The sequence below is a fragment of the Motacilla alba genome, chromosome 1A (genome assembly GCF_015832195.1).
Source record: "Motacilla alba alba isolate MOTALB_02 chromosome 1A, Motacilla_alba_V1.0_pri, whole genome shotgun sequence".
In the NCBI taxonomy this organism is placed as follows: domain Eukaryota; kingdom Metazoa; phylum Chordata; class Aves; order Passeriformes; family Motacillidae; genus Motacilla; species Motacilla alba.
The window spans coordinates 39,514,562-39,527,514 of NC_052031.1; the positions used below are offsets into that span (position 1 = coordinate 39,514,562).

A 12,953-nucleotide genomic window follows, 5' to 3' on the forward strand; every position below is an offset into this window, starting at 1 on the left:
TTAATTTCATGACAAAGCTATACACAAAAGGCAGAGCAATTCCCATGTTAAAAGTTACAAAGCAGCTTTACGAATGGACAATTATTTTACCAAGATCTTTACATCCAAACTACTTTTGAACCTTTGGCAAGTTTTATTCTTTGTGGAGAATGAGAAGTAATAGCCATCCAAGTATAGTGTATGTACTTTGTTTTCATATGCCCAACCTATCCAACAGCACACAAAACACGCTCCTAAATCTGGCAGTTCTTGAGATATCAAACACGTCACATACATCATTTTAATCCTCCCCAAGTGAGTGCAATTTTAGTAGTCACAATTGCAGGAAGTATTAGATTCACGGTCAGATGGTGCTACAGCCTATTATTTTGAATTCAAGATGTCACACAGCTAATAGAATTTATGTTTAGAAATACAGACCATTTATTTTCAAGGTACCAAATCCCTTTCACTCTCAGCATAGAATACACATCTTCAGGATGAATATGTCATTACTGGACTGATGACAAAAATAAAGGCAATAACAAAAGTAATATGGAAGCAAAAAGACATTATTTATTAAACGTAATATAATAAAATGTCCACAGCTAACTTAAATATATGCAGGGGTTATGTATTTTGCTGTATTTTCTGAAGAAGAAATTCTACTTGTAAATTTAGATTTGGTTGTCCTTTCTTTGTCTTCTTACTCAGTATTTTAAAAGCTTCCATTTTCTTTTTCTTGTACAAACGTTGAGCTTCTTCTCTTTGTTGTTTCCTTTTTTCTGCTTCCTGAAATTAAATAAATATGTGAGATTATGAAACAATTACAAACCCTCTGTGACTGTGAAGCTATTTTTAAGTTCATTTTTGTACAGGTACTGGCAATTAGGTAATGTACTGCCAATAGAAATATCATTTCTCTAAAGCTGAATCAGGATGTTCTTTCAGCACATACTGCCATCAGAACAAATTATACAGCCTAAAGCTTCAAGAGAAGAACCAAGCTTTCTTCAGCAGAACATCCTACAATAAAGCTTGCTGCTGCAACGTATACTACTTCCTTTCTGTGAAATGTGCTCCTTGACTACTCTCCTTAAATGACAAACTGGCAAAAAATTCCTCACTTTCTCCTCTTGAGTGCACAAAATAAAAAGGTGATGCAGCTCCCATGCCAATATCTTGCCAATCCAGATGTGCTAGGATACTGGACACCTCTGCACAGGACAGGCTGATAGGATATAGGATGTATCTGGACCATGCATTGGGCAGGTTTGTGATACTAGGACAGCTTTATCTAGGGGAAATTAATCCAGACCAAACTACTAGTGACCTGTTCCCTTTAAAGCAACACAGACTCTGTTTTTACTTTTAAGAGATATGGAATGAAACCACAAACTTTAATCAAATTTTTATCTGTAAAACCTTCCATGAAGCACACATGCAACCAAACTACTAATGGAGCATTAACTATATATGAATGGACTATTAACACAATACAGATAATCACCACAATGTTACATTCAGATTTTACCCAACATCTCACACACCCTTCTCCAGTGCTGTAATTTTACACAATAATTTGGGCAAACATCCACAAGCCAAATGACCAGCTTACTTCACTTATATCAAGTCCTACCAAAATATGCAAGACATCACAAATCAGACTGAAGGACTGCTTCAGTTCATTTGGATAATTTGTTCTCATAAAGTTCATTCTTTGAAATGCAGCGCCATGCTGATCACACAGGCAAGCACTTCTGCAGAATGCCTGAAGAGATGATGATATATGGATCATATTTTTGTTTTCCACAGCATAGATGGCTTCAGTGATGTATAAAAACTAGTAAGAATTGCTCTCTGATATAAAATTTACAGGATATAACTCAAGGAAAGATTTCTAAACAGAAATCTAAGAAGCCTTAGCAAAAATACTCCAAATAATCAAACAAACACACATACAAAAATATGCACAGATAACCTCTCTCCATTCAGAATCCTTGACTTATTTTGCCATAATGACTGACACAATTTATTCCCTCTTTTTAAAAAAACACCAGAGCAGCATCAGTTCTAACTTACCTGTAATTCACTTTGTATCTAGTACTTTTTCTGTTGTTCAGTATATTCTTGTAAACATCCAGTTAAGCTACCAACCAAACGCTTACTTCAAAGCAAGAACATTCACCTTACTTAGACAGTTGCTACTTACATTAATATTTTTTCTGATCTTTACTAAATACTAGTTTTTAAGGCCAAAAACGGCATTTGAGGAGGCCAAAATTGTGTCTTTAGGCTTATCTCTCTTCCCAAAATAATTCACAGCAAATCCAGTGTTTGCTAAAACACATGACAATGAAGTACATACTTTACTTTTTCATCATGTTCCACCTAAACGATTACTGTTATTGGGACACTTAGATCCTGTTTTGCCTAACTATCTTTAACAAAAATAAAAATGCCAACATCTGCACTCAGGCAACTCCTATGTGCTGCTCAAAGAGAACTCCCTGCAGTCTTGCTGGGGTTTTGCTTATTCCCATCTTCTTTACATAAGCTGGTGCTGGTCATAACATTGATTTCTTTTGACACAATCTGTAGCTAATGCACAAAAAAGCAGCCATCAGCTGAATTTCCATGTAACTCACCCAGAATCACAGATCAGCTTGCATAAAACTAAATACAGTTGAACTGAAGAAATAGTACTTTTTATACAGCTATATAATTAATATTCATACAGTAGCTACTGAAATTTAGTGTGCCATTACACACTTCTACAATGTTACACTGTGTGCCATTTTATAGTACAACAAACAACATCCTGGGAGAGAAAAAAACTAGTTAAATAAGGACCTCTCAAATTAATTTTTCAAGTCAGCTAATCGACAATGATGATATTACAATATGTCCTGTAATAATTCAAATAAAATAACTCAAATTAAATTCAAATGAAGGGAATGACTAAAAATTTTGACTGTTAGGATAGGATACTATTAAATTTAATTGTTTCACTATTGGTCAAAGTACATTAAAAAGTAAAATGAAGACTGCATTATGATAATGCCATAAGAAACAGGATGGGTATTTCAATTTTCATCACAGGATGGTGGTATTGTTATTACTTCCCCTTCTACAAAATTTAAGAGGTCTAATATAATCCACCGGGATATGCAGATCAAGCTCTAAGCCTTTCTTCATGTACCAACTGACATAATAAAATCCTGCTATGGGCAACTGCGAGACAAAAGTACTAAGAACAAAGAGAATGATCCTTTGAACACCCGCAGGCCTGAATACCACTGTCAAGTTGAAAAAGACTGGAAGAGTTCCAATACCTCCTATGGTCTTCCCTGGGTTCAGATGGAAGACTGAGAGGTGGAAATGGTGTTAATCTAGATTTTGTTTAAAATCAAGAAAGAACTCTGTTTAAGATTTACCTCTTTCTTTCTGGCATGCTCAGCCTTTATTTTCTCATACTCTTCTTTTGCCTTCTGATTGGATGTTTTATTTTTAAACTTCTCTTGAGTCCCAACTGACCTGGAGGAAAAGTACACGTTCCAGAGACACTGAGTACCATCAAGCAGACATAACCATAGATACCACAGCCACTGCAGAATCACAGCACAGTCTTCCACTGCTTTTGTCAGTGAAGTTAACTACAAATACAGGTTACAGAACGCTCATCCTTTTTCACTGAATGCATTGTTTGCACCACTCTTACATGATACCCAACACCATGCCAGGCCATACATGAACAGTCAGCAAGAAAACATAACAAACTAAACTTCTTCAATGCCAAATGTACCAAAGACCAGAGTGCACACAACTGTTAGTAATGCATACACCTTACCTGCTGTATCATCATATGGATGATGTTTCCTTAAGCTTATAGACTGCATAAAAGAGTTTTCCCCATCATTCAAGCTCCTCAGAGCTAGAAAACCTGAACATACTAGCTTAGAGCTGCTTCTCTCTTTCTAGTTCCAACACATGGAAGCAATTGCAGAGAGACGAGAACATTCATTTAGATATAACACTCTCTTATTGAAAAACAAGGAAAAATTACTCCTTTATTCTCACCTCCATCTGGTGGCAATACTGGGCAATGACGCCTCATTGTCCCAAGCACAAAACTAGTTACACTGCCATCTATTTTTCTAACAAGCAGGAAAAAAATATTTAAGACATAACAGTATTTTTAGTAAAGCAAATCACCCCACTAAAGTCCGTGTGAACCATTAAGATCTAAAATATTCCTTTAGTGATGGAAAGAACTAATTTTTTTTAAAGACATGCTTTGAAAACTTACTGTGCTGCTTTATTAAGCTTTTCTTCTGATGACACCGAATCATCTGGAGTCCTGCGTCGCCTCTTAAGCTTTTCTTCCTCTGCAAGGTAAAGGTGTTTCAAGTGCTCTGGATAGGTATCTGTAAACTGATCATGCTGTTGTGAATGCACCTGTCTTCTCTTTTTCAGTAACTTCCTGTACTGTCGTTCAACCTTTTGTTTCCTCCGAAATGCAAATCCTCGTCCTGAAAGCACAAGACAAGGGCAGTTAAATGCACCTGCACTACAACAGTACCAAACCACTCAACTGTTGTCAGGACCCTTGCCATCCGTTTTCCCCCCAAACTGAAAAAAGCCACTTTGTGTGGCAATTTCAATAAGGACCAGCCATAAGTTCAAGGCAAGAACCACTATGATTACGTTGTTCCCTACTGCAGCATTGCAGCTTGCACAGATTTCCTGAAAATTACTGCCCAACCCCTGGGAGAGCACTGCAAACACCCATACTTAATGCCCACGCACCACCACGCACCTTGCCAATGCTTTTTGAATCCAGTGAAAAGATGTATTACCATTTCACTCCACTCCTACTTCTGACAGCTTCTAAAGCTGTCAAGTATGAAAATAGATTCTAAAATAAGCTCCTAAAAGCAGTCTCAAGAAAGCACTGGCCATAACGCTGGCAGCAGCAGCAGAAGCATGCAGCAGCTATGACACAGGAAAAAAAAGTCACTAAATTGTCCCATCACTCTACATTAACAATCCACTAAGTCTTTCCACTTATAAATAGTATTTATTCTCCTACTTCCTCTCTACACATGTCTAAGAAGAGCTTTTCTACAGCTACATCATAGAATTATTTCTGCTTAAAGAAAGCTCAGACATTGGCTGTTTCAGCCTCGACCATTAAAGAAAACTTATCAAAGTTGAAGTTAAAGGTGCATTTTCCCTAAGGCCTTATTTTTTATTGCAATAGTCTTAAGACCTACTGACTTTCAGATTATTCACTAACAAAACATTTTCTAAAAGGAAGTCAAATTAGTTCCAACTTTTCCTTTTATTCTTTCTCCAAAGCTGCCACTTCAACAAAGTGCTGCTGAAGCCCATGCTCTTTTTCCTATTCATTTTTACATCTGCATAACTACCTATCAATCATCTGAACCTCTCCTCAAACATGCTTATTTAAATGTACGCTTGTCTATGGAGAGAACTCAAAGCGACTCCTAAACCCGAAGGCCATCGCCACGCGGCCCAGGGGCTGCAATCCCGAGCCCCGGGAGCTCCAGCTCACACAGACCGCCCAGCCAGTCCCGCAACTCCCAGCCCCGAGTCCACGGCCAGGAACACCGGGGGCGAGGCGGGGCTGCGGTCTCCGCCAGCCCAAACCTCTCGCCAGGCCTGGCCCCAGCCGGGACACTCGGGTCGAGCCAGCTCGCAGCCGGGCCAGGGAGTCGGGCCTCCTTCGGCGCTCCGTCGTGCCCACCGGCGGCCCCGACTCACCCTCCTGGACGCTACCGACAACGCTGCGCAGCAGGACGGGCCTCCACCGCCGCTTTCGGCCGGGCCCGCGGGCCGCCGTGCCCGCCTTGGCCGCCGCCGCCGGCCCGGGCCCATCGCGCCTCGCCGCCGCCATCGCGCTTCCGGCGCCGCGCACCGAGATGACGTCACCGATCGGCGCCGCGGCACCGACGGGCCGCGCGCGGGGCCATGTCGCGGCCGTCGCGCGCGCTCCCGGCCCAGCCGTCCCCGGCGGCGGCGGCGCGGGCGCTGCGGCGCGCGGCGCGGTTCGTGCGGCGCGCGCTGCCGCTGTGCCGCGCGCACACCGTGGAGTTCTTCACGCGCGGGCTCTGGCAGCGGCTCGTGGCGCCGCGCCCCGACGCCGTGCTCGAGGCGCTGCGCGCGGCCGGGCCGCTGGCGCGCCCCCTGGCGGCGGGCTCGGCCCCCGCGACGGCTCCGTGCGGTGAGTGGGGCCGGGCCGCGGGAGCGCGGGGGCGCTCGGCCGTGCCGGGGAACGGGGCGCGTTCGGACCCGCCCCGCCTCAGAGGCAGCGCGGCCCGTCTGGGGATTCCTCTGCCGGGGCTCGCGGTAGTGCCCTCGGGACGGTGGTCTCGTGCCGTCAGTTTAATCCTGTTCGTTTGGAAGCGAAACTCCAAACTGTCAGATTCCTTCACTCTGACTGACCCCTGAAGAACGCAATTCAAATGAAAAAAAAAACCCAAATCAAACAAAACATACAAGAAACCTCCAGGAGTGCAAAGATGTAACAGTCAAAGGAGTGTTAGGAGTGTAAAGGAGTGTAAAGGAGTGAAACTGGAGATGCGGAGGACAGCTGGAGAAGGCTTGAACGCCGCTTTCCTGTGTGTCTGTAACACAGTCAGTGTGTCTGGCATGGGAAGGCAGCTGCTTCATTTCTGACGAGATCTATTTAAGAAGCACTTCATATTTTTAGGAATTTTCACGTAACTGAAGAGGAAGCCAGCTAGGCTGCTGTGTCGCTGAATGTGCCGAGTCCGAGTAGGAGGGAAACGTAGCAGTAATGCTCCTTCAGGCAGGGCACAGAAATGAAGATAAAGCATCTGAAAGCTCTGGTATTTGCGGGGACTGAGCCCAAGCAGAGAGATCATTTTCAAATCTAAGGTGAAATCTCTGACAAAGCACTTAGCTGAGAAAAGCCAGTGTCGTGCCAAAGCATATGGAGTGTAGATAGATGTCACACTGCGCTGGCTCTGAAATCCTACGTTAAATGGCACTCGAGGCAGGAAAGCGTGTGGAGTGTAAGAGAAGGCTCCACGGAAAGTAGTGTGTGCTTTTTGGCATAGGAGACAAGCTAAGATAATGATTTGGACTCAGAAAGAGATTGAAGAACTGTGAATTGCTACATCACTAGCAACATTTCTGTGTTGGATCTGAAGACCTCTCAAAATATTAACTGTAAGACTCATTTTTAAAGGGTTGAGCTATTTGGGAAAAATCCCACAGAGTTTATTTGTGCATGGAAAAGACACTGGATTATGAATTACTTTCCAGAGCCAGATGGAAACAAGACAGTGGTCTGGTCAGCCAGCAAAAGTGTTGGGAAGCAGCAAGGAGGGGCTTAATGTTCTTGACAGGTAATGTCAGAGTCAGAACTGATTCAGAGCAACAGGACATGAAAGTGAATGTAAATAGAGGCTGGAACAAAACTTACTATCAGATGCAGTCATCATAAAGAAAAAGTAAAGGAAAATTACTCTGATCTAACCTGTTTCTATGGGAAAGTCCATGAAATGATGCAAACACTGAAGTGGTGGCCTGTAGAGTAGCATGAAAATCAGGACGGCAGAGTATTGTTTTGAAGATTTCAAAATCGGATAATAATAATAATCTACATTCCAAATGCATGTTACAGAATCTGATGCAGAGATTACTGTAACAAAAAGACAATTTATGTCTAAAATATGGCACGTCTTTTGAAGAGTATGAAGCTTTCATGCTGTGACTAAAATATGAAATTTCTTTGATTTCTGCAGGAATTGTTTCTGTTAATTAAAATTAAAAAGGAAGAATTGCCCCTTTTTTCTGACTTTAAAATTCTAGTATGCTGTTTAACAGAATGCACTGTAGTGGAGTGGGCATGTGCTTGCTGATTTGTTGGTTCATGCCTTACTCATTTGACTGCATGATATCTGTCCATCCTGTCATATGATGAAAATATTTCTTAATAGAATATGAGTTTTTCAGTGAAGATACCATCAAGCATCTGCTTGTATTTGCAAATTAATGCACTGCTAGCCTGTATTAAAATTCAGAGAGAGAAATGTACTATCATAGCTTATTTGAGTGCATTAGTGCAACTCAATAACATCAGGGATCAGAAAAGGACCATTAGAGATCTTGAAATACAACATAAACAGAAATTGCTCTTCCTTGTTCAAAGTCATTTCCTTATAATGACCATGTGAAGGATGGAACCCTTGTTTTCACTTGTACCCTGCAAAAAATTGTAAGATCCCTTTTAAGGTTCAGAAACTGGTTTGAATACATCAAAAAGCTGACACTTGTCATACTGCGTTTAGTTTATCACAAATCAGACACAGGCACAGACAAATCTGTGTTTAAGTATTTTCATATTTTACTTTAAATTATTATTTGTACTGTGATTCCAACTTTGGGACGTGTATTTCTTTCCTCTCAAGATTTGTTTGCAAATGTACAGACCAAATGGTTTAAAGACAAGGTAGATTTCCTCTTGTGAGCATCCAGAGCAGAAACTTCTCCAAAATCCTAACATTTTTAATATTAATAAATAATGTAAAGTTCACCAACTGGCATTCTGTAGCTTGAAGTTAGGCTTCAGATGCCTTAGTGCAGTTGATTCCTGTTTTTTAGTTGTCAGGCTGGGACAATAATTTAAGTTAGGTGGGAGTGTTATTATGGGTGATCTTATATGAGATTCTGCTGGTTCTATCATGTTCTTCCAGCAGATAACCAAGTTAAGGAGTGTTACAGAACATGGGCATTGCTGCATTGGATTTCAGTTAAGTGAGATTTGTAAGAACAGTAATTATATTTAATGTGAGCTGCTGAAAAAGTGAAAGCACATCTGTTTTCTTACCTTTGTGTAATAAACCTTACAGAAGAGACATTGTAAAGCAAAGTTGCCCCTTTTTCCTGAAAGCTGCGGTCTTTATTTCTTGTCTCTAATATCCTGTTACAATCTTATCCTTCATGAAGACTACACAAACTTAAATTTGTTCTTACAAGGAAGTTGTTTATAGAGAAATGTGACTTTCTTTTTTAGATTTTGTAGCAGAGAGGAGTAAGAAGTGCTGTGCAGACAACGAAACCATGTTAATTCTGGTCGTAGCTTAGACAATATTTATGCTTTCTTAGATACAAAATTTGTTTGCTGTGCTTGTGCCTTTGTAGTGTCATATCATGAAAATTAACATGGTTTGGGACTGTTTTCAGTAGACTGTAATAAATGCATGACCTTTCATTGTGGTCATGCAAGGAAATTAAGAGTATTAGAGCTGAGGTCGATCAAAACAGCTGTATCCATTGTCACGGCAGATTCAGGAAAGCTACTGTGCTAGGTATGTACTTCCTCAAAACCTACCTGTGACACAAAAGACAAACCAGGAGACTTTTCCCAAATTTTTGGAATAGTCTGATTGCTGGACTGGTTACCTTTTCTATATTGAAAATAATTACAAATATATAAAAATTATTACCAAAACTATGTAGAATTCACAAATAGAGAGGAATTAGACAATTCAAAACAATCTCAGAAATAATAAATTATTCATACTGATATGTTTCACTTAAAAATAGATGTACATTTTTGAAACTCAGTAGTAAGCAATACCAAAATGAGGTATTTCATCATGAATCTAACAAAATGTGTAGAAATCCAGTTCTACACATTGGAATCTAACTTTGGCCCACACCTGGTTGGAAATAAAAATTAATTTAATTCTCCCAGTATTCATCACTTACAAAGCAGCTTGGAAAGCACGTGAATCGAGTGATTGTGAATCCAAACATTTCATGTACTAAGCAGCTGCATTTCTTTAAAAATCTAGCAGCGTATATTGGTGGGTTGGGCTGACTAGACGCGTATAATGAGTAAGTCTGTAAACAGAAGAGAAGTGGTAATGTTTACTGAATTAGCTTGTCAATTTTACTGAAGTAGGTCTGCTACTAGATTTTGTCACATCTGCACTTGTTCAACTAAGAGCAAAATGTGACCTCGGTCCTGGAGGGGGAATACAAGGGAGGGGAGGTCATTCTTCCCCTGTCCTCGGCACTGGTGAGGCCACACCTTGAGTATTGTGTCCAGCTCTGGGCCCCTCAGTTTAGGAGGGATGTTGAGATGCTTGAGCGTGTCCAAAGGAGAGCAACGAGGCTGGTGAGGGGCTTGGAACACAAGCCGTATGAAGAACGACTGAGGGAGCTGGGGTTGTTTAGCCTGAAGAAAAGGAGACTCAGAGGTGATCTTATCACTCTCTTCAACTTCCTGAAGGGTGGCTGTGGTGAGCTGGGGGTCAGTCTCTTTCTCCGGGCAGCAACAGACAGAACAAGAGGACACAGTCTCAAGCTGTGCCAAGGGAGATACAGGCTAGAATTAAGGAGGAAGTTTTTCACAGAAAGAGTGGTCAAATACTGGAATCATCTGCCCAGGGAGGTCATGGAGTCACCATCCCTGGATGTGTTTTAAAAAAGACTGGATGTGGCACTTGGTGCCATGATCTAGTTGAGGTGTTAGAACATGGGTTGGACTCGATGATCTTAAAGGTCTCTTCCAACCTAAAAATTCTCTGATTCTGTGATTCTGTGATACAGCTGAAGAAAAATAATGACTTTTCCCACTTAGGGAAGCAAGATAAATGGCCAGTTGTGTGTGATACTAAGTATTTATTACCTGTAGTACTCTGTCAGCAGTATTAGAGAGCTGTTAAGCACTGCTTACAAAACTCTTTTCCTTTTCTTTTATGTGCAGATGATGACATCTTTTCCAGCGCATTTTGTGAAAACTCTGGAAAGCTTGTCAATGTACATTTGTTTGCCCTGGCTGCTAAGTATTATTCTTTGTCCAGCCTTGGAGTGTGCACCCCATTAGAAGATGTGCTTGAAGCACTGAAAGGAGATAGTGAAGAAGCAACAGGTATATTTACATTTGATTTTAATGTTTACTTATTCACTATAGAACTATAAAAGAGTTTTGGTTTTGGAGGGTAGTTTGTTGTTTGAGGATTTTTTCCTACATGATCCTCACTTCCATTTTCATTTGTTCTTGGATAGTTTCTTCTTCTCTTTGTTTACAAAACGGATTCTCTTTCTAAAACTTGAATATTTGGTGTCTATAGACCCATCATGGGATTCAGTTTTAAAGGGAATGGGACAGAGAAGTGGGCACATCACTGTATGAGATACTTTGTTAATTCTCTTTTTTTGTCTTGTCCCCAAATGGCAAGAATCATAGTTGCTACTCATGCTTTTCTTAGAAGTATCACCCTAAAATATGGCAAATATATGATGCCTTAGAAAAAAAAATATTTTATTGATTCTGTGTTTTTGGGACTGATACCAATTATATGTGATAAAAGAAGGGTAATTTCATTTTCTGTAGTTAAAGAAATTGAATTAAAACACTCTTAAATTGGCATCAAGTTGGACACTAGGAATCTTACACCAATTATAATTTTTGAATCAGATGATAAAGACGTTTATCCTTACTTGGACTGCTCTCATTTCACTGCAAATGTGCTAATTCTGGAGTCCTCAGCCTCGCTATATTTTGAAATTTTTCATTAGTTTTTAAGAGACAGACTGAGCAGCTCTCTGCCTTTGGCTTCTAGTGCCTTTTATCTCTGGGATGCATTAAAACTCCTGATATTTCTTATCCTAAGTGATAGCACCATTATACAAATGTTGTGCATCTCTCCCATTTTCTACAGTGATCTCTTTCCAATTTTGCCATTTTTCATGATTGGCTCCTCAGTTTGTTTTAGAAGTACTAGAATGCCATAGCTGAGGTACTCCTAATGATTTGTAGTGCACTCCTCTTACTTTCTGGCTTCTTTCCTTATGCCCTTAGTTCATTGGAACCCCTTTTTTCTTCCTTGACAACTGTATGCTGCTTTTCTTTCCCACTAGCTTTTTAGTTATTTTCATTTTTGCTATATCTCATTCCCCATGTTCCTCTTAATTTTCTGTAATTCTCTAGTTCTACCTTCTTATACTTTTACTTGAGTTCATACCTGGATTAACTTTCTTAGCCAAAACTTTGAGGATTCTTTCATCTTCTTGTCATGCAGAATGGAGCATCAGGAATAAGGCAATTGCTGAATATTTTGATTTCTGTGTTGCTGGAGCGATGCTTGGTTGGGTAGCTGGGGCCTGGGTTTGTATTTTTGCAGTATTTCTGAGTTGTACTTCTTGGGAAAAATAAAATGTGTTCCAAATGTGTACAATATAATTATAATTCAGAACCTTTGTGCTGAATTGGCAGTTAATATCAGTTAAATTAACTTAATTGAAGTTCCTGGTAATCATTTGGCAGAAGCAAAATACCAACTAAGGGATTCACAGTGTGCAAGTTGCCAAATGAAAGCTGAGATCTTTGAGGTATTTTAGATATTTTGAACTAATTTCTATATTCAGAATCTATGTTTGTTCCCTGACATGCTAAAGCTTGCAAGTTGAAGGAAAAGTAAGTCTGAGAAATCTGGCAACTTTATGATGGTGTTGCTTATATTCTGAAAAATATGCATGAGGATAATTCCATTTATGTTTCAGATGTTTTTAGTATGTTTTCTTCCTCTAAGAGAAGGAGACTTTTGAGCCTATTCCCACAGTTTGCTTACTTACATAGTTTTCTAGCTTCTTTGCAATCTTAATGTAGATATATTACTATCTTTCCTGGGAATAACTGGGAAGCACAAACATTTTAGCATGTTGTGGACACAGCTACTCAGAATTGAGTTCTGAGTCTGAGGAGTGTTCCGCATTGCTTCGTAACCACTCAGAAGTAAGGGGTTGGATTGAGAGTGCTCCACTTTTGCAGTGTGTTTATGGCCAAGATAATAATCATGCCATGCAGTGAATACTAATGAATCCATCTTTAAATTCCATGTGCTGGAATATCACTCTCCTCAGAAGGGTTTTTTTGAGTATATGGTTAGTCCAATTCTTCGCTCTGGATC

The 12,953-nt window shown here is 40.2% G+C and overlaps 2 protein-coding genes across 7 annotated transcripts in view; one reads left to right on the forward strand and one right to left on the reverse strand.

The window, feature by feature from the left end:
* Nucleotides 1-404: 404 nt before the first annotated feature.
* CCDC59 (coiled-coil domain containing 59) lies at nt 405-5,934 on the reverse strand. 2 transcript variants are annotated; one of them, XM_038154295.1, is made up of 4 exons: nt 5,767-5,934; nt 4,289-4,511; nt 3,417-3,516; nt 405-771 (listed from the first exon to the last, which is right to left on the reverse strand). In XM_038154295.1, the coding sequence occupies exons 1-4, from the start codon at nt 5,897-5,899 to the stop codon at nt 610-612; spliced, it is 618 nt and encodes a 205-aa protein (XP_038010223.1). In that variant the 5' UTR covers nt 5,900-5,934; the 3' UTR covers nt 405-609. The 2 variants fall into 2 exon arrangements, with proteins under 2 accessions (XP_038010223.1, XP_038010220.1); XM_038154292.1 differs by lacking the exon at nt 405-771 and adding an exon at nt 779-1,750.
* Nucleotides 5,935-5,957: 23 nt separating this feature from the next.
* The window catches only part of METTL25 (methyltransferase like 25), a 48,878-nt gene continuing 41,882 nt past the window's right edge, over nt 5,958-12,953 (forward strand). For all 5 annotated transcript variants that reach the window (XM_038154289.1, XM_038154291.1, XM_038154290.1 and 2 more), the window contains exons 1-2: nt 5,958-6,226; nt 10,748-10,912. In XM_038154289.1, coding sequence (XP_038010217.1) covers nt 5,974-6,226; nt 10,748-10,912 — 418 coding nt within the window. In that variant the 5' untranslated portion in view covers nt 5,958-5,973. The remainder of the gene's footprint in view (nt 6,227-10,747; nt 10,913-12,953) is intronic.